We start from the raw sequence: 23,255 nt of genomic DNA on the forward strand, positions 1-23,255 counted from the left end.
GCTCAAACTCAAAATAGGACAGATTTATTTTCAAGGGTTTTTTAACTCAGTTTAACAGCTTCAAACATTTCATCTTTGAATTTTGTCAACTGGATAAAAACATAACTTTAACTCAAAATGCATGAACCAAAATGTTTTACCGTGTAGTTTCAACCCCTTACTTGCTATTTTATGTATAAAACATGAAAAAATAAATTAGGAATGTGTATGAAGAAAATAAGAGCTGTTTTTGTAGGCAGCACAAATTAAAGGAAGTTAACTTTGGACTTTAATCTTCTGTCCCTTTATTTAGAGATCAAAATGAACTTGCCTTTTGATATCTTCACACTTACCTTGTGGAAAGTCCACAGACGGCACCAACAGCAATTACATATTTTGCCACATCCCATCCTACATTATGGAACACCTCCGGTAATGGTGCATCACTGTCAAGGTCATAATATGGCCACATCAAGGTCAGAATTATAGACATTCCAGTGTATGCCAGAAAAATAGTAAATAAAGACACAACAATACTAATTGGAATAGCTTTCTGTGGATTTTTTGCTTCTTCTCCTGTAATTAAAAATTTAAATCTGAGTCTTTTTGATGGACGGGAAAATGATATACGAGGTTGATGCACACATGCCTTGAAACACACTGAAACTATTCTTATAAATGAGTAGTAGATAAGTCAAAGAGTAATATTTTATAGCTGTTCTTCATCCTGAAAGTTATCATGTATGATTTTGCGATGAAGAATATAGATCAAGCATGGCTTTCAAATTTTTTATTTCTGCTATTCCCTCAATATCATTTTATTACTTCATTTCATTGGCTTTGAACATGTGTAACACAATGATGGTTACTAGTAAAACAGGAATAGCTTAGCATTCTGGAGCTCCTGGGTTAAACCATCCCCCCTTTTTTTCTGAGTGAGGTTTGTACTATCAATGTCTTGATCCATGCTTATTGCTAAATTTAAACAAACAGGAACTCCTTAGTTTTATACCTTTTGTTTTAATAATAATTTTACCAGGACAAAGAAATTATATACATTGTCGGTAACTTAGTTTCATGAACTTCAATAAAGTCAAAAATCAGATTTTTTTAATGTTGTGATTGAATTGACTTTTTTCCATGACTGGTTACAATGTTTTTTATTTCTCCCTTTGAACAAATCAGAAATGTAATAACAGCAGCTTTATATTGCAAAATTCAGAAACTAGTGGAAGCATTTATCTTAATGTTGATTAAAATGTGAAAAAAGTAACATACAGGTGGCAATAGTGGAGCAGGATCAGCTTATCCATCCTAAAGCTCCTGAGAATAACCCATGTTCCTTTGTCTTTTGTTTTCTGTATAGTGCATCTGTTTTATAGACTATTGTTTTGTCTTTTCCTATTTTTTTCTTTTTGGTCAAGGTTTTTTATGTTCCCTTGGCACCTTCTGCCTCTTTTTTTGCCCCAGCCCCGGTGGAGGGTGCATTAAGTGATACTCTTGTACGTCCGTATGTCCCAAAATTAGTTTCCGTTCTCTAACTTTAGTTTACCGTATCCAAATGTTATGAAACTTATACACAATGCTTATTGTAAACTTAGTGTCCGGTTTTGAGTACGGTAACTATTAAACATCAAATGAATAGAAGACTGTTTGGGTTAAACCTTTAGATTTTTAATGTGTTGTTGGGTGGATGTCACAGTCAAATTGTGACATTGTAATTACCTGTGGTTGCTATACAATCAAACCCTACAAAGGCATAAAAACAGGTAGCTGCCCCTGCCATCATTCCAGAGAACCCATAAGGCATAAATCCTCCTTTCCCATAAACTGTTGAGTTACCAATCTGCAAAGATAGGAAAAAAACAGGGATATATTATAATAACTTGTCTAAACAGCCATTCCAGAGAACCCATAAGACATAAATCCCCTGTCCCATAAACTGTTGAGTTACCAATCCGCAAAGATAGGGAAAAACATGGATATTCTAATGACGAGGGGGGTTTTCAACAACCTTGACTTCCCATGAAGGTCTTGCACGGTCCGTTAACTAATTAAGTTACAGGTTTTGTCTAGTTTAAATACAATGGCAGTTTCTTATATGACAAGAATTTATATAGCCTGGTTTTGGGCAGTGATTGCATGAAATAAATTGTACAGGAGACATCCAATGTATTAGCTTTTATGAATGAAATTGGAACTCAATCTTTGTCATCAATGAAGCCACTTAAATACAACTTCATATTTTCTTGGTTAAAACAATGAAAATGTTTCCGGTCCGTGCTCACTCTTTATCTTTCAGATTAACCAAAAATTTTGCTTTTTACCTACTTAATAAGGGGCATAATCAGTGGCGAATCCAGAACTTTTCATAAGGGGGGCCCGCTGACTGACCTAAGGGGGGCCCGCTCCAGTCATGCTTCAGTGATTCCCTATATAATCAACCAAATTTTTCCCACAAAAGGGGGGGCCCGGCAACCGCCCCCCTTCCCCCCCCACCCCCCACCCCCCTGGATCCGCCTATGATAATTCTAAAATGACAAAAGTGAAATCTGTCAAACTACATCTTACTTATTGTCTGAAAACAAAAATTATGGCAATATTCTGCTTTATCAAGAGGGTAGGGATGTCCTTTACCGTCAGGCGTTAAACGGTCATTTTCGGCTACGGTTAGCGTCAAATTAATTAAAATTATATCGTGATTCGTCAAAGTATCCTTATTGTGATTCGTCAGAGGTCTCAAAAAATTAACCGTTACCATTATTTCCTTCAAAATCAGTCGATATTTTATCGTCATAAAGAAAATGTACATTTTATCGTCATGCACCAAAAATTACCGTTAACATCATTTGGCAAGATTTTTTACCGTTATTCGTCATGAAGGTACCCCCATTACGACCCTCTCATCAAGGGACATTACTCTGGAAAGAAAAAAAATAAATCAGTCTAATAGGAACTAGATCTGAGTTCAATGGTCTTGAACAACATTTCCATAATTCAAATGATTTGACGGAGGCTTAATGATGTTAGCCTCTGGAAAACAATTTGAAAATGTATTTCTATTGTACATATATTAAGCATGTTAAAAGTGCATAAATAAAGGAAATTGTATGCACAAGAGTAAATCAATATAAGCCACTAAGTCATTGAGAGGGCACAAAAATCCCTAAATGTACTATTTCTTTAAAGTCCTAAAAAAAATTTTAAGACAAAATAGACAATTTATATCTGAATGACTACTGCAGTGCATGGTAAATGAAAGTCTTAATTGTTTGTTATTGATTTAGATTAACGTTAGTCTTAAATACAAATAAAACTTTTCAATTTTCAAAGAGAATATGGGCCATACAAGTACATGTAGTGGCTTAAAATGTCATTATACCTCCTCCCTTATTATCCCATTTAGGATATTATAATAGACCTCCCTTACCGAAAAAAAAAATTGTTATAAATGCATTTTTGCTAACTAGACTCAGACAACACCCCCAAAAAAAGATACAATGGTACAGACATATAAAAATTATACTACCACTACAACAAATTACTACAATTGAAACTTCTAAACCTTCAGCAACATGAACCCCACCAAAAACCCAGCATCATTAAATTAGGGGTTAATACAAAATAAATTACTTTATTTCCCTTGAAAAATCCTTAATTCTAAATTGACCCCCCCCCCCCCCCTCCTTTCCTTTCAATTTTTGATACACTTTTTACTTTTTGAAGTAAATTTTTTTCTTTCAAACTTTCAATACAGATTAAGGTTCTAGCAAATACCAGGCTGTCTTTACAACACATCAAAATCCAGGTATTAAGTTTTTAATTTTCTGGAACATAAACTGCATACATATCTAACTTTTATATATCTAGGTCTAGCCAGGCCTTAAAACTTTCCTTGATGCATTGGTTTGTCTGTACTCAGAGTAGATTTTGTGGTGTAAACAGAGCCATATTTTTCAATTCCTTTTAATGAACCGTTAAAGAAACGGATGACTTAAACATTATGAGTTTAATTAGCAGTTGGCCTTACCTTTGTTGTCTTTTCTCTTTTGTAGTTTATTAATTATTTGGCTAAGAGTTATGGCTTTCAATGTCCAGTAATAAATAATCAATCATTATTTATCAGAGGCAGATTTAGGGGGGCTTGGGTCCCTAATAAAGCTTTATTTTTGATAAATGCAGAACTCCAAACATAAGGAATTATCTCCCCTGATTTGATGTCTAATTATAATTTATAAAAAAATTGCAAAGGTATATATGAATTAATAAAAGGAATATTTTATAGAATTAAAAAATGTGTTTTAACATCTTTGTTGACAGTTTGATATATATTTTAATAATAGATCATGCTGCTTTTGTAAATGATTTAATAAAATTTAACCAGGGTGTGTACTTGTCCACAAAAAGGTTTTAAGTTTAGATTGTACCACCAGAATTTTTGAGATTATCCGAAAATCGCGGAATTTGCCAAATAGAATAATAAAATAATATTTGACCTGTCTAGTTAAGACAGCACAATTAAAACAATCAGTTACTTTAAAAGGTAAGGTAAGTAATAGCTGAAAATAAAATGAGCTTTTTCAGTGACCAACTGCAATTCTTGTCTACATAGTATTTTTACTCATTTTATCATGTCAAAAATTAAATTGAAATTAGTGATCAATAAAATTGAGAATGGAAATGGGGAATGTGCCAAAGAGACAACAACCCGACCATAGAGCAGACAACTGCAGAAGGCCACCAATGGGTCTTCAATGCAGCGAGAAACTCCCGCACTCGGAGGCGTCCTTCAGCTGGCCCCTAAACAAATATGTATACTAGTTCAGTGATAATGGACGTCATACTAAACTTCAAATTATACACAAGAAACTAAAATTAAAAATGATACAAGACTAACAAAGGCCAGAGGCTCCTGACTTGGGACAGGCGCAAAAATGTGGCGGGGTTGAACATGTTTTTTGAGATCTCAACCCACAACAGTACGCACAGTAAAAGTCAATTTAAGAGAAGTCTGAGTTCAATGTCAGAACTCAGTTACTTTGGGGATTTTGCAATAAATGTTAAAAATTTGATATAATATTCTCAATAATTTGTGTTGATCAATCAATTTTTCACAAAAAGCTTTGAAATCTGGCTTAAAGACAACTTTTAGTACAAAGAATTTCAAGATTATTGCTTTAAGATATTAAATACAATGAAGATATTACATTTGATTTATAATTTGGTGAGGCAATTTCCTCAATTCACCTTTGTTGAACCATTTTAGACCCCCCAATTTTAAAGCTTGATGGACATATAAGCTCTTCTTGTGCCTATATCACTCTTCTCAGCTCCTTATGAAAATGCATTTATTGCTTTGTGACAATCGACATGATTCAAATCAACTGGCCTCTTAATTAAAAACTTATAATGACCAGCTAATCATGTATTTCATTACTTTGTTTCACCAGACTTGATAAGTTTGACAAGAATAAACTTCAAAGATATTTTATGAAATCAAATCTTCATGATTACAGATTAATGAGAATTAAACGTGGAATTTTGAACAAATTGTATTGGCAAATCACAAAATAATCCAAGTTTGGTCACTATTTAATTCCATTATGTTTATTTTTGAAATGATATAGACAATAACTGTTTAGTGTCTTTAAATATCAGCTGTATTTGTACGAGGCTAAGAAACAGGTGTATTGCGATCTTCAGCAAGCTATTACTCCTGTTTCGAGCCGAGTACAAATACAGCTGATATTTAAAGACACTAAACAGTTACCGGGTATTGTCTTTATCCTGCAATTAATTTTGTACATTTTTTTTCCATCCCAATCATTGAATTTGTTTTTGAAACAAATTGACATAACTTAAACGCGGACCGCAATGAGGACCCCAAATTGAACTGTGACGTAAACAGTAATTTGACATAACGGTTCGCTCGCAACAGAAGCAGGATACCAGGAGACTATATACGTGTAGTATAAGTATATCGTTTCGTGTTATCTGTACACCTGTATTAGTAAAGTAGAAAAGTCGTGCAGGATAAATCAAAGTACTGAAGTACTGAATATCCGATGACCACAAGTTCTTGTGGATGGTCACAAGCACTTGTCTCAGAAAAAAAAAATCACATATCTATACCTGAAAGTGAGGTTAATGTACAGACATATATTTTTTTCTGAGACAAGTTTGTGCGTGGATGATGAATAAATGACAGCGAATTCAATCTCACCGTAATAACTATTATATTGTGGTGATACAAATCATTATACTCTGGTTTGTTGTTATATATTAAATTAATATTTGTATATATTAACAGTTACATGTGTATATCATTTTCATCCATTTGTATATTATTCTATTCTACTATTCTAATAATAGTGCATTGCAAGTGCATGGTGGACACCTCTTCTGTAATAAGCGATTTTTCTAATAGATTGGATTTGAGTAGGCATTCATATTTTCCCGCAAAACATTCTTGAGATATTCTTCCGCATGCGTTAACACAATATTTCTGTACGTGTGCATAGATATTATTAATGATTTTTTACTAATATATATATATTTCTAACGACAAAACATTTTCATATTATTATTTTATGTTCTAAACAAAAATATTTTTATGAGTATTCATTGAAGAAATGAATTTATAACAAGCGATATGGAATGTTATTTTGCACTCGATAATGTATGCGTATTTATAGATCGGTTACCAGTCAAAAACGAAAGTTACGTAAGTAGAAATCTCTGTGGCAACAATACATCGAAATGCCCTCACGGTTATCGAGATGTAAGAATTATATTTAATATTGAAATTATAAAATGGTGAGTTATGATTACTATATATCCCTTACCTTTGCAGTTCTTACTCCTTTTGCTTGAATGTACTGTCTATACAGACAGGTCAAATATTACTAAAAAAACCAAATGGCTAATTAGCCCGCTTATTATAACCAAATCAATGGTTTTGTGAATTTAAGATCTTTTTGTACACAAATGTACACACTGGTTAAATTTTATAAAACTATTTACAAAAGCAGTATTATCTATTTCTGAAACATATCAAACTGTTAAAAATAGATGTTAAAACATTTTTTTTTATTCTATAACATATACCTTTCATTGGTAAAAGTATACAATTGCACTTTTTTTATAAATATAAAAATACACCAATTCAGGGTAGATAATTCATTTGCACATTAATACATTCAAAGATACTGATGAATGAATATGAAGTCTTATGGGGAGGTTACTGATTGGTCATTAATATTTTGTATTAAGTCTAAACTAATTTCAATGTTTATTAAATTTAACCAACCGTGCCCAGAAACATATATACATGTGTATTTGTCTCTGCCATGCCAGACCCTAGCTCATGGGTATTCATGGTTGTTTAAACAGCCCCTTGAGTTTTATAAATATTTGAAGATTTATTCTTACCTGACTGAAGTGTGTTTTAACACTAAGCCAAACAATTATAGAACTACATAAAAATTAAGAGATTGACAAAGGAACAAATGTTATTTATTTGTTTCGATCTTTTAATTGGTATTTAAAAATTTATCAAAGAAATCTTTTATTTCAAAAAGTTAAAAGTGTAAAAAAAATTGAGGGGAGGGGGGGCACAGGATATAAGATTTTTGAGAAAATTGTATTATAAAAATTAGAAGATGTGGTATAATTGCCATTGAGACAACTCTCAACCAGAGTTAAACTGCTTATGAGGCCTGTTAAGTACAAGTATTCAGTTGATATAAAGGAGGATTTCAAGAGTCAGTCAACACCTCTCTTGGGTGAAATCCCTATAAATCGGGAAAGAAAGCAGGTCTGTACAGTTAAATTTTAATTTTATTGGATTTTTTACCGATTTTCCTTGATTGAGAAAAATTTATATTTTCGTTGATATTTGATTTCATGGTTTTACAAAATCTTGCATATAGGCCTATAGAAAAATTTATATTTTGTTAAACATTCAAATTCGTGGTTCACCTGTACCAATGAAATCAACAATAATTGGTATCCAACAAATAATAATGAATCCACAGATATCAATAAAATAAGACATTAGGCCACCCATAAATAATTCTTTGTTTTATGTTGCCTACCAATGCCTTGTAGGGTTGGGTAGGTAGGTAGGGATCTTTTCTTTTTTTTTTTTTGCCAACAACATAAGTTACATGTTTTAGACAAGAAAACAACATTAGAGCATGACAAATCTTTTTTTTTAAATTTGAAAGAATTTGTGTCATAAAATTTTTCGGGTATGCCACTTTTTAGCAGGATAGGTAGTCAACATTGAACAATTTTAATTTCATTTTTGGCCTTACCTCATTTCTGGTAAGACTCCAGTTATGAGTATCAGCCTTAAATGCTCCACACACGATAACATAAAGAACAACCAATAAATTCACTCCGGTAAATATGTTGTTAAATGTAGACGATTCTTTCACACCAATAGCTAAAATACCTGAAAAACATAACAAAACAAAATGCTGAAAATTATGATGTTTTTTTCTCAATATACTTGATAAGATTTAAATCAGGAGTAGATACAGGATTTAAGAAGATGGTTGGCCATTTTTTGTGTCTTGTGTGTTGGTGTTTTCCTCTGTATAGCCTTATATTCATATTCTTAACAATTATTTGGATTTTATCTAGATCTTGAGAAATTTAGATCTAAATGCCACATGGTCTGAAACTCGTCTATTGTTGAAGGTCAAATTTTGAATGACTATTGTATTGTAGGGTTACTGTCTCATTAATGTGTACCTCAATATTCTTTCATTCATGCAGAAAATTTTTAAGCATGAAAGATTTAATCTTTTCAGGCATTAGAAATTCAAGATGGTCACTATCGTAGAATGAGAAGCTTCATGAACATCAAATGAAAGAGTTTGGAAACATGGTGAAAATCGTAAATGTAACCAAAGATAATGTAATTAAACATAAAATTGAGAATTGAAATGGGGAATATGTCAAAGAGACAACAACCTGACCAAAGCAGAAAACAGCTGAAGGCCACCAATGGGTCTTCAACACAGCAAGAAAATCCCGCACTCCTAGGCGGGCTAAAGCTGAAACAAATGCATACTTAAACAGACATAAAATACCTACATGTTAGCAGTAAAGTTATACCAAAAGCAAAGAAATCAGGATAAGGTGACAGTCCTCCGACATTCATCGGCATGTTGTCCTGAAAGAAATGCTGGATGGTTTTGTTGATGAGTGAATCAAAGTAAGAACTCCATGCTCTGGCAACACTGGCTGTACCTATAAAATATATATTTTTTCGAATTATAGAGAGACTATAGATATAATAAGATGTGGTATGAGTGCCAATGAGACAACTCTCCATCCAAATCAAAATTTATAAAAGTAAACCAGTATAGGTCAAAGTATGGTCTTCAACACGGAGCCTTGGCTCACACCGAACAGCAAGCTATAAAGGGCCCCAAAAATTACTAGTGTAAAACCATTCAAATGGGAAAACCAACGGTCTAATCTATATAACAAGAGGCTCTCAAGAGCCTGAATCGCTCACCTGTAATTTTTTTTGCTTAAATCTTTCATCAATGATCATTTTTGCTTTTCACCCATATGTTCCAATTTAGCCATAGTGTCTATGTTTCTTGACGTACAAGGAAATGAAATACAAAATTTATACTAGATTCATTTGAGAAGATTTTTAAAGTTAAAAAAACATAAAACAACTTGTGTAAAATTGTCCTTAAAGGGCAATAACTCCTTAAGGGGTCAATTGACAATTTTGGTCATGCAAACTTTTTTGCAGATCTTACTTTGCTGAACATTTTTGCTGTTTACAGTTTATCTTTATCTTCAATAATATTCAAGATAATAACCAAAAACTGCAAAATTTCCTTAAAACAACCAATTTAGTGGCAGCAACCCAACAATGGGTTGTTCGGTGTGTCTGAAAATTACAGGGCTGATAGATCTTGACCTTTTGAACATTTTAACCCCGTGTCAGATTTGCTCTAAATGCTCTAGTTTCTGAGATATAAGCCAAAAACTGCATTTCACCCCTATGTTCTATTTTTAGCAATGGCAGCCATGTTTGTTGATGGATCAAAATTTCGGATACAATTCATAAACTAGACTAAAGGAACATTCATTCAAAGTTAAGAAGTATTAGGCACAATAGTTTCAGAGGAGAAGATTTTTAAATGTTAGCAAACTTGAACACATTTCGTAAAATTGTCTTTAAAGGGCAATAACTCCTTAAGGGGTCAATTGACAAATTTGGTCATTTAACTTTTCTGTAGATTTTACTTTGCTGAACATTATTGCTGTTTACAGTTTATATCTATCTATAATAATATTCAAGATAATAACAAAAAACTGCAAAATTTCCTCAAAACAACCAATTTAGTGGCAGCAACCCAACAATGGGTTGTTCGATTTGTCTGAAAGTTTCAGGGCTGATAGATCTTGACCAATTGAACAATTTTACCAATGTCAGATTTGCTCTAAAAGCTTCAAATACAATTCATAAACTAGACTAAAGGAACATCCATTCAAAGTTAAGAAGTATTAGGCCCAGTAGTTTCAGAGGAGAAGATTTTTAAATGTTAGCAAACTTGATGAACAAATTGTGTAAAATTGTCTTTAAAAGGCAATAACTCCTTAAGGGGTCAATTGACAATTTTGGTCATATGAACTTTTTTGTAGATCTTACTTTGCTGAACATTATTGCTGTTTACAGTTTATATCTATCTATAATAATATTCAAGATAATAACAAAAAACTACAAAATTTCCTTAAAACAACCAATTTAGTGGCAGCAACCCAACAAAGAGTTGTCCGATTCGTCTGAAAATTTCAGGGCTGATAGATCTTGACCAATTAAAAAATTTTTCCCCGATGTCAGATTTGCTCTATAAGCTTTAGTTTTTGAGATATAAGCAAAAAACTGCATTTGACCCCTATGTTCTATTTTTAGCCATGGCGGCCATGTTTGTCGATGGATCAAAACTTCGGATACAATTTATAAACTAGATACCCTAAGGAACATTTAGTTAAAGTTTGAAGGTATTTGGCCCAGTAGTTTCAGAGGAGAAGATTTTTGAAATAGTTTACGATGACAGACGACAATAGACAACGACGACAGACGACGACGACAGACGCCAAGTGATGGCATAAGCTCACATGGGGCCCTTTGGGCCCCGGAGAGCTAAAAAAACGAGAAACGAGAAATACTGATGAACCACATAAACAAACGACAGCTACTGAACATCAGATTTCTGACTTAGGACAGGTGCAAACAATTGCAGCGGGTTTAAACGTTTTAATGGTACCAAACCTTCACCCTTTTTCTGAAACAATCGTGTAACATCACAACATAGAAAGACACACTATAAAATATCAACTGAAATGGCTTAACTCAATCAAAGGACATATTAACACCAGTGAACATACACTGAACAAATAAATTTGACCTATGATACAATGCATATATACAAAATAAATACTCTTTGAACCAACTTCTGTTGGCAGAATAAGTATAGACATACATGAAAAGAGGCAGGTGAAGTCAAATGGATGTCTTGTAGCAGTTACTAGCTTTTAGTCATTAAAGCACTTAAATTTTTTTATTAACTTTCACAAGAATATGTATCAACAGGACACCAAGCCCTGCTTGCACTTAAAACATTTTCATCTTCAGTAGACCATGGAATCTGGGTCAAATCCATAATTTGGCTTATATTTTTAATAGTTCACATCATAATGTACATATCTGATCAAGTTTAAATTGATGTGACCACAACTTTATCTTAAAACAATAATTTAACCTTCCTAACACAAAAACTTTCACCTGATCGTTTGACCATGAAATCTAGGTCAAAAGCCTATTTTCTTAAAAGTTCAAACCAAAATAATTATGTGTATTAAGTTTTTAAGTTGATGTGATCACAATTCCACTGACACACATCCCTGTACCAAGTCAGGAATATGACAGTTGTTATCCATTCTTTTGATGTGTTTGAGCTCTTGATTTTGCCATTTGATTAGGGAATTTCAGTTTTGAATTTTCCTCGGAGTTCAGTATTTTTGTGATTTTACTTTTTGCACAGACCAGAAAATATCATGCTTCCCTACTATCTTTAGCAGGGCATAAAAATAATCAATTAAGCTATATACATACCTATGACATATTCCAGTATAAGATTCCATCCAATAATAAAAGCTATGAACTCTCCAACTGTAACATAACTATACACATAGGCAGATCCTGTTTTAGGTACACGTGCACCAAATTCTGCATAACAAAGACCTGAAAAAGAAAAAAATAAGGTGCAGTTTTCCAATTTGAGTAGGGTTCTCAATATCATGGTTTTAATTGTCTCTTATTCCTAATTGTGAAGTTTTGACTGAACGTGGATTCGCATGGGGAGCCTCCTCATGGGGTTTTTGATTATGTGATTACTTGGCCGTTTTTATAGTGATTATTTGATTACCAGACCAAATATTTCATGATTATTTGATTATTTGATAATTTAGGACTGTATTTTTGATTATTTGATTATCTTGTTTAAAAAAATAATTAATGATTATGTGATTATATTGGCAAACAATTTGGGATTATGTGATTACTTGGACACCCCCATGAGAGGCCTCCATGGTGGGTGAAACATGCAAAGCAGGAGAGGCTATAAAAGTCACTTCTAGGTTAAGCAATATCCTGTCTTGTCTGGTCACCATGTTTTTATCCCCATTGAAGTAATATCAATAATATTGAGAATGGAAATTGGGAATGTGTCAAAGAGACAACAACCCGACCAAAGAGCATAAATAAGCTCAAAGCCACCAATAGGTTTTCAACACAGCAAGGAAATCCTGCATCCGTAGGTTTTGAACCTCAATTCAAAGGTCGCCTCTCTTATAAGGTCAATTTTTCTCTGGTCCCAAGGGTGACCTTTAGATACAGGTTTGACTTTCCAAGTTAAAGGGAAATCAGCATCAATTAAAAATATCCTTGAAAGCGACTGATTAAAGATTTTTGTACACTTGGTTACCAAAGCTTCCATTAAAAGTCGCATCAAATTGAATTAAATAGAAAATCTGTTAATCCAAATTAATTTTTTTCCATTTGGCTGACAAAACATCATGCGGAAATTATCAACTTTTGGTAAGTCTAAATTAATGTTGTTTTTTTTTCTTCAGAAAAACCGTCATGTGTCATGGAAATCAAAGTAGTTATTTTATTTATTTTTCTTTTAAATCTTCCCATTCAATATTAATCTTCTTACAGTGTCAGATCAAAATTAAATTATGTTATTCAAACTGTTTTATTCACTTGACGTTATATAAGAGAACAAACCTTTCCTAGATATATGAACTTCCACTCACCTGCCAAAACTGATGCCACGGCAGCTATGAAAAATGACAACACAACAGCAGGTCCTGCTTTCTCCTTGGCAACCTGTCCAGCAACAACATATATACCAGCACCCAAGGTACTGCCAATACCTATGTTATGTAAAAAAAAATTAAATAGATTTATTTTCCTAATACATATTATCACATAGTTTGGTTTCTCCTTTCTTAAATCTAGGTCTAGTAAATTTGATTTTGTGTTGAAAATTTATGTTGAAATAATTGTAGTCAAGACATTAATCGTCATTTGATTATATTTTCATCTGAGTGTTACCCTCCTAAAAGTTTCACCTGAATCTACATGCTATCAATCAGCAAAGAGAATAATCACATTTTTGACAATACAATTCTTATTTCTGTTAGAAAATAAGGTAAACTTGAATCCTGATGGCCTGAAATTTTCCTGATAGGCCTAACAATTACTTGAAAACCATATAAAGGTATAGGCCTGGACTTTTGTAAATAATTCATTTTCACGACTTTTGCAAGTGGAATAAAGTGCTTCGCTGAACGCAGCCTGATACAACCGTAGAGGTCAAACCCTGAACAGTTGGGGCAAATTTGGACACAATATTCAAGCTTGATACTGTCTGAATTTGGATTGTGATCAAATTTTTGACATAATATAGGTTTCTGACACAAATTAAATGTGGTCAAAGATCTAAAATAAATTTGGCTGCCGTATAAAAATGACCCAAATTTAAATCGCCACTAATATTTGAAACATGGATCTTCCCTGAGACATATATCATGAAAATGATAAGATCACGAAATAAATCACTGCAAAGTTGGCTTAAAAGAACTTAATGATAAATAAAGAATACACAAAAATAAGTTGGTTTGCAGTATACAAAAGAAAAGGGGACAATAAATAAAATAAGCTGCTGAACACAGTCACTTATATGACCAAAAGAAAAAACAAACACTAACAGTGTTGCAGTCCATGTAATATTGAAACAAAAAACACAAACAACTAAAGATTCAGCAAAACAAATCCTATAATTAAAGACAATAGATAAAATCAGGTCCTCAAGAGAATTAAGCATTCACTGCTAAGTCATAGTGGCACCTATTGAAAAACTACTGTTTAAATTCATGCCTCCTAGATTTCAGGACATTGATACTAACCTAAAGCTGTTAAATCAAATGTATTTAGAACTCTGTTTAACTTGGTATCTGTCACTGTTGATATGTCTATATACTTCTTTCGTACCAGTTTTCCAATGAAACCACTCATTTTTATCTATGAAAGCTAAAAAATATAGATATATCAAAATTAATAAACAAATCTTCTTGTAATCAATTTGCTGTTTAATGTGCATTGCAGTCTTCATGCTTGGTCTGATCACAGGCTCACCAACTCAGGCTTCAGGTTTTTCTCTGACTGTTTATGACTTCTTTACACTAAATCTATTTGATGTACATGTACTGATTGATATTTATGTCTTAGATACATGATTTTTTTAAGTTGTTATTGGCTTTGAACTAGCTTTCATTAACTGCAAGTACTCTCAGATCGGTACTTTGTTTTCCATTCTCTATTCTGTTTGTGTTTTTAGTGTTTTTGTTGGTTGTTTTTGTGATTGTTTCCACTGATCATGCTGATTTATGCCCTTTTCAACTGATTTTTAGTCTGTTCTTATGTTGTGCTGTTACTAACCACTCTCCTAGGTTAAGGGGAGGGTTGGTTGCCTGCAAACATGTTTAAAACCTGTCATATTCTGTATGTTCCTGTCCCAAGCCTGTATTTAGTGGTTGTTGTTTGTTGCTGTATATTATATATTTGTTTTTCCTTTATTGTTTTGTACATAAATATGATAAATCAGGCTGTCAGTATGTGGTATGGGTTTTGCTCATTGTTGAAGACTGTATGGTGGCCTTTAGTTTCTAACATCTACATCATTTGGTCTCTGGAGGAGAGCTGTCTCATTGACATTCATACCACACTTTTTTTTTTCATATTGTAAAATTCTATCTCCTTGCCTGTAAGAATTTCTACTACATGCCAATAGAAGATTTATACCTGGACTTAATTCCTCTAAGTCTAAAAAAGTTGAGAACTTATTGAGCAGACACTATCAAAGATATATGTCATCAACATTCTCCAAATTACAAAAAATATTAAGACAGTTCTCGAAAAGTGTTGGTCCTAGGGATTTGACCACCAAAATTTGCAAAGGACCGACACAATTTTAGTATTTTGCAATAGAAATAATAGTGAGAGCCACTATATTTTCCTCAAGGACCAGGGAAAAAATATTTCAAGAACTCTGTTAAGGTAGATAGGGTGTCTTCCTCCATCTTGGATTTTGAAATACCAGAAAACAATCGGTCTAGATCTTTAAGAAAATGTGCAAATTTTGAGAATAATAGTCAATTCATGTGTAAGAATTTTCATTTCAATATAGAAAATGACATGTTTTATCATATTTATGGTTGTATTTTACAAAAAACAGAATACTTTTGTTTGATTCAATTTTTCCCAACTTTGCCACATAAGGGGAGGCAACTCAAATTAAGGGCAGATAATTCAGATAAAGTTACTTTTACAATAGAATGTGTTAGGAATTTACCTATTTTATTATGTAGCAAGAAAACGGGTCCCGTGACCCCATTTTTTCTTTTTCTTATCTGAAAGCATAAAAATAGAGCTATCTTCTCATATTTTATCTCAAAATTCTATGGTGTAGTTTTTGTTTTAAGGCAGAAAATTGGGTTTTCCATGCATAATCTATACAAAATCTGTCAATTTTGTACAACCTGTAGCGTGAAAATAAGCCCCGTGACCCATTCTTTTTATTATTTTTTTTTAAAAAGCTTGATATAAACTACATTTTGGCAAATTATTAAAAAATTCTATGGATTATAATTTAGACACCCCATCTACCTTAAGATAATTATTGACACCAAAAAAACATTCACAAATTTCCTGACTAATGGGACATGATCATTAACAAACCTTAAATTAGTCTTTGATCTTCACATGAATATGTGTATCCAAAATAATTACTACATATTGTTAGAGTTATATATCTTTGTTTTAATGCAAAAATATTATAAAATATGTTCATAGTATATATTAATAAATCAATAATTAAGTGTATATTAGTCGGTATTTATTAAAGCAAAGTTTGTAAAGTTTGTACTTTGTTGATAAGTATATAAACTAATTATGATAAGGTAATAAAATGTACATGTTTACATGCATAAAATCAATTGATTATCTGAACATAAACCTTTTTAATCTTCCTTGAACTTAATAAAGCAGTTAAGTTCATTTGCATTCCCCTTATTTATTATGAAATATAAAATATGCAGACCCGTAGCAGTGGATGTCTTCTAGAGGCATATTTGGGGTCATGCCACCCTGACTGTAATAGTCAAAATCTAAATCTCGACATTAATAAAATATTTTGACTACTACAACCTTCTTTTTGGCACCACCATTGTTTGTTAAAATATGACATAAGGTCTGTTGGTTTTGAAACAGAAGAGTATGATTTTCCTTCCAAAATCACAATTGTTCTGGTCATTTCAGGTGTCATGGTAACACGTTATACATCATTTGTTAAACATATCCAACTCTCTTGACATCATTTTTACAAACATCATGGACACAATCCCTTCAGGAATTTGAAATCAAGAGCACTTTTTCTCATCTTGCTGCCAACCCAGGTGTAGTCATCTTTTTAATAGACTTAAGAGGGTTGATAACGGATTTGGTGGGCACCAAAATCAGAAACAAATCTCAGGAATCCGAACCTGTAAAGGGATTACAACCACGTCCCTGTCACATCATAATTTTTGTAGTGATGTTGTTTATAGAGCTTGTAAATTTAGATATGATCCATATAAACTTACTAACCTTTGTATAAACTTGTCTAAAAGGTTACCAATTTAAAGATGCACTAGTTAGATCTTTAATTCCAGACCCTTGATAAGTCTATATTGGTATAAACATTGATTTAGTAATGAATAAATTAAAACATAACTAAATATGTACTGGTATTGCTATACTGTGAGTTATACAGTAAAGCAGTGGTGGATCCAAGGGGGGGGGGGGGGGGTTCCTTTTTTTTTTACAATCAATGCTTTTGAATGGGGACATTTGGAACCCCCCTTTATCCTGGGTTGGAACCCCCCCCCCCCCCCCCCCCCCTTTTGAAAATGGCTGGATCCACCCCTGTGATGGTCCTACACCCTATGGTTGTGGATACATTGTACTTATATTTTGGCATTTCACATTCAATAAAGGAAGCGTTGTGTAAAAACAACTGACTGCATGCTGATATGTAAATTAGACAAATAATTTTACTTTATCTGTAAAAATTCTGTTTGTTTGATCCGATCTAGAAAATGACAAATTTACTGTCAATTAATAAAGAGTGGTTTTTGATACATATGTTCACTGAACATCAGACTTCCAGATCTCTGGAAATGGCGACCCTAGCCCTGGAATATGGTAAAGTTTTGTTGTTTAAAACCAGTATAGTTCACGTACAGATATATGTGTTCTAATATATGTATTATTGTAGTGTTTTGAAGTTTAATTTATATTTTACTTGCTCATATTAAATTCACTGACAGGACTTTGATCGTAACGTTATATAGACTACGTAACAGTCTGGTTGGAAAATACAGTTTTTTTACCAGTTAAACGTCTTTAACCCTCTTGCTGCTGCTAATTTTAAATGGTTGCATTGCGTGTGCCACAAAATACGACAGCTGAACGTTTGTAACTTAAATCATAAACATGCCCAACAATGATGTCATTCCATACTGTAAACCTGGAAATTTTCGCACAATCTTTTTTTCTCCAACCAAATCTAAATTCGAGCAGTTTTGAATTCGCGATAATACCAGTGTCCTACATAAGTATTTATAATAAATGATTTTGAAAGTAAACAATTTTACATGTGTCCTAAATCAAGTGATAAAATCAATCAGAAATCCTTTGTGTCGGTTCATTAATGTAAAAGTAGTTTAAAGTTATAAGTCATGTTTGCTTTTAAAAACACAAATTACACAATAAACAGAGAAGAATTATGACATATATTAGACTCAAATTAAGAATCAATTAAATGTCAGGATTACTGCTAATTAATTAATCGTTCTTTTAAGTCTTCACAATAAACTTTTGAATACAGTCAGGCCCGAAGTTCAATTTTACGAAAAATTTTAGTTGGATTCTGTTCGCCTGTAGAGAAGATTTTTACAAGTCAGAAAGCAATTTTACAAGCCTGTGCTGGTGGGCTTGTGGTTAAGCGTGAAGACTTGTCTTTTGATTTGATTAGTCTGTGTAGCAGCTGTAATGAGGTAATCCTTGTAAAACTGATTGACAGCTGTTTACATATTTGAAACAATTGTTTATATAACAATATCCATAATATCCTCTTGCTTGAGATTTGTTCTATGTTAATTAGGCTAACATGAGTTAAATTGTGATTTCTTACATTGCCTTTCATTTAGAAATACATTTAAAGTTATGATTTTTCGTATATAGATCTGTGGTGTGTTAACCGATGTTCTGCAGTGGTCCTGTTCATATTCTATTCATATATGTTTATGTATGGTCTTCATCTTATGAATCGGCTTTCCTTGAAATATTGGTGGCTGTTTTGAATTTTGCGTTTCAACTCTTACCGCAAAAATAGCGAAAATCAAACAGCCACGAAAATTAATTCCCTGTTTACAGTATATGAAGTCGCGCCCTTAATGACGTTATGTTGGGGAACCATTGAACATGTTCAAGAAAAATATTACAAGTTAAATCTTCAATATCTTATTTGAATGAGATACAGCAATAATTAGAAGTTTGCATTATTAAACATATGGACATATATGTCCCTCCAGCACAGCGAGTGTGGACACATGTGTTCCTCCGTCAGCAAGAGGGTTAAACATATAACATACATATTCTAAATTCACAGGATTTATAAGGAAAAGACAACACCTTTTAATAAATATCTATATCATTTATATATGATAAATACTTGTTTTCTGATTTCAACAACGAAACTGTTCCAGACTCTTTGGTCGCCATAATGATGATGGGAGAAGAGGAAGTCTGATGTCCAGTGAATATATGTATAGAAAACAAATTTTACTGTTCATAAGTGACTTAAAAAGAAGGAATTTGAGATATTGCCCACAAGAATGCAAGAGACAAGTTCAGCATAAAATCATTTTGCTTGTCAGGTCAACAATGGAGTCTGGAGCATGTGGAGCAATAGTATGGAACACCTACACATCTACAAACATCAACAAGCTTGAAAGGATACAACGACAAGCAGCGAGATTTATATCGGGAGACTACAAATCCAAATAAGATATGATTGCGTCTCAAATACGCGCCCCAAACTGGAACTTCAAGATCTATATAAATAAGACGCTTAAGCCAGAAGCTTATATTTCTATACAAAGTGGTTGAGGGGCTGGTTCCTGCTATAGAACCAGACAAATGTTTGTAACAATCATGTTAAAAATGAACAATTACTGCCAAGAAATTTGACAACTACCAGACAATAAATATTGAGGAAAAACAAGTAAAGAACAACACAAAGTGTTTTGAAATTCCATCTAGCAAAACACCACATATAACTCATTCTTTGTGAAAACAGTGATCCGTGGAATAAAATTGATAATGGAAATGGGGAATGTGTCAAAGAGACAACAACCCGACCATAGAGCAGACAACAGCCGAAGGCCACCAATGGGTCTTCAATGCAGCGAGAAACTCCCGCACCCGGAGGCGTCCTTCAGCTGGCCCCTAAACAAATATGTATACTAGTTCAGTGATAATGGACGTCATACTAAACTCCAAATTATACACAAGAAACTAAAATTAAAAATGATACAAGACTAACAAAGGCCAGAGGCTCCACACTTGGGACAGGCGCAAAAATGCGGCGGGGTTAAACATGTTTTTTGAGATCTCAACCCTCCCCTATAACCACCTTTATATTCCACTGTTAAGCTTTCAGACCTTATTATTAACTAATTCTATGGCCACAGTGGCCTGATACTGATTTACAAATGTAGGTTTTATTTTTATTTTGGTTAGTCTGGGACATAATATATTAATTTTGACAGTATATTGTAACAGGAGGGGATCGGTTGGACACCTCCCAGGACGTGTAGTGGCTAGTACTTCTTCCCTATTCGATCCTTGGTATACCTGATATCAGATTTTGGATGAACAGAGACATAAATCAAATAGAACTCAACAATTTATTTACAAATGTACAACATTCAAATAAAACATAGTCAACTGAAATGAAAAAGAATAGTATTTCAAAAGTTAAGTTAAAAAATGAAATGTAATCATGTGGTAATGAAATAGTAATAGTTTGCAAATGAAATGGAAATGTAAAGTATTTCAAGTCAAATGAATATAAATTAAATAGTATTTCAATAACTTAGTTAAAAAAAGCAAACGAAATGGAAATGTAAAGTATTTCAATAACTTAGTTAAAAAAAGTAAATGTATCTGTATTTATATACTTTGCGTTGTGTTTTAGAATTTAGTAAATCGTAACAAAATAATGCCAAATTGAATGTAGTTGCTGCAAAATAACTCGAGTGGAATGATTCATTCCTGCAATCTGTATATTAGAGAAGGGTGGCAGTACTACACTGCCGGGTCATACATATATGTGGAGAGTGAACTTCTCCCCACCGGAGCAACTCCTGATCAAGTTTTAATGAAAAACTTATAACTTCCAAAGATATATTTTAAAATATGGTATTGAAGAAATGTTGAATAAATGATTAAAATCATCCAATTTATAAAGTAATATGAAATTTGAATACTTTTTATAGTTAAATTAATAAAGCTACTTTGTATTCTAGTATGTTTAAATAAAATTAAACCTAAAATAAACATTTAATTAAGAAAATACTAATCTGAAACAATTGAAGGGAGACTACCCAAACCACATTCATTACAATATATTATTCCCAGACTGTCGTTTTTAAACATTTATTACATTATTATAAATATTAAAAAAAAATATTAACAATAAAATATAGTTTGTAGGTATTTATAATAACTTTGTTGTGAGAATTGTGGGGATCAAATGATAACCCAAGCTGCAAATACAAGCTGTTTACTTTTTATCTTAATTGGGAATTAATGATCAAAACTCTTTATATTATATAAAAGTCACATAAAATAATGATTTAATTGATTGGATATATGTTTATGCAAACACTGTCATATTTTGTATTGAATTAAATACTTTATATGTAAAGATTTTAATATCACTTATCAAAATTCTTGTTTTACAGCCTATTGTTAAATTATTTTTAGTTTTTATTTTTATTAAATCACATGAATTAATTTAAGGCACAATAATAAAGGTAAATTGGGATTTTTTTTAATCAGAGACAAGTGCCTGTGAGGAAAATATAGAGAGATAAAAAACGAAGTGCTGATTTGTCTTGGTCCTAAAATTTCCTGATGCCGCAATGTCGCAATGTCAGAAACTATTTGGAACAATATCATGTGCCGAAATAACTTGGTGCTGAAGTGTCTTGTTACCCCCTTGCCCTTGGCCTTGAAAACACTGTAGTGTGCACACCAAGCATTGAAAGCTTCGAAACTGCTCTTAATTTATCATCAATTTATTGATGGTGCCGACTCCCCACTGTTGTCTTAAAGCCAGTATTGGTATCCACAAGGTAAACATACAGGTACAGAAACAGATGATTTTTCATCCTGCTGATTGTGGAGCAAGTCGGTTGAAATATTATAGACATAGCATACAATATTTGGATACTGAAACTGTAAATTGATCAAAATCTTTATCATAATCAAAATCAGTTATGTTTTACCTTCTTCTCAAAACGTGTTATTCTTGGAAATGTTGTTTGTATATTAACATCCGTGTTAAAGAGATTGACAGATGCCGAGATGGGAGTTACACTTGTCACACTCGTTAAACCTAATAGATTAGACGAAGAAAATTAAAAAAATTCACTTCTGTTTATCTGTCTTGATAGTAAATTGTGTTGTCATCTATCTAAAGCACGTGAATAATGTAAAATCACACAGCAATATTGCACTTTGAACGAGTTGGGAAAGTCACGACAGCAACATAACTTCCGGGTCGTTTTGTTTAACAAAGTATCAGTACTCCGGGTGCTCCGTTCATCTAGGACGTAATATACTGACGGGAGTTAGCTGCGGCACCGTCTCTTATGATGGTCCTTATTATATTTTTTGATTTTTGCGGACCATAGATCTATACATCTACATAATGAAATGAAAGGATAATGCCAACTTCTTTTATTTATCTTGATAAGCTTCTGTGTGAATTCTGCCTGTACGGCAACATGCAAAATGTGATATTTTATTCAAACCTTGGTGCGACTTATATATCATAATAATGGACAGTCAGCTAAACCATGTTAAATTGTCATATCTCAAACATTAAAAAGCCTCGGCAGTTAAATGTTCCGTAAAAGAAGGCAAAAAAACTGACTATTTTTAAGTAAGATTAGCGGAAAGATTAGTTCTGTAATTTTAACTATTGTCCTGTAGAAAATTGAAAATATCCTAATAAGAGCACCTAGATTTAAATTTGATGACCAGCAATTCAAGTTGTTATGAGGAATTACTTAACAATTATGTAAAGATTCTTAGACTCGGACTATGACGCAGAAAAACCTAGCTTTTAGTTAAAAAAAATATTCGTATTATTTTATGGGGAAACAATATGGAAGTAGTTAAGTTGAGAACATCCTGTCATGGCTTGCATTCCTTTATAGATATGCAGGTGCCACACTCCTTAGTTTTTAAATGCTTTGTTGCTTATTTTATCAGTGTTTATAAAGATGCTATGTGTATCTCTTGTCTCGCTTAACAATGTTTGCACATTGATATGAAT

The 23,255-nt window shown here is 32.7% G+C and overlaps 1 protein-coding gene across 1 annotated transcript in view; it reads right to left on the reverse strand.

Moving 5' to 3' along the window:
• Positions 1-22,446, reverse strand: part of LOC127720488 (high affinity cationic amino acid transporter 1-like) — a 39,321-nt gene extending 16,875 nt beyond the window's left edge. Inside the window, exons 1-8 of the mRNA XM_052227074.1 lie at positions 22,201-22,446; positions 14,494-14,617; positions 13,339-13,458; positions 12,134-12,262; positions 9,085-9,240; positions 8,298-8,437; positions 1,705-1,825; positions 333-555 (exon numbers count right to left, since the gene is read on the reverse strand). Coding sequence (XP_052083034.1) covers positions 333-555; positions 1,705-1,825; positions 8,298-8,437; positions 9,085-9,240; positions 12,134-12,262; positions 13,339-13,458; positions 14,494-14,602 — 998 coding nt within the window. The 5' untranslated portion in view covers positions 14,603-14,617; positions 22,201-22,446. The remainder of the gene's footprint in view (positions 1-332; positions 556-1,704; positions 1,826-8,297; positions 8,438-9,084; positions 9,241-12,133; positions 12,263-13,338; positions 13,459-14,493; positions 14,618-22,200) is intronic.
• Between the last annotated feature and the right edge of the window lie 809 nt (positions 22,447-23,255).

The sequence above is a fragment of the Mytilus californianus genome, unplaced genomic scaffold (genome assembly GCF_021869535.1).
Source record: "Mytilus californianus isolate M0D057914Y unplaced genomic scaffold, xbMytCali1.0.p SCAF_11, whole genome shotgun sequence".
NCBI lineage: Eukaryota > Metazoa > Mollusca > Bivalvia > Mytilida > Mytilidae > Mytilus > Mytilus californianus.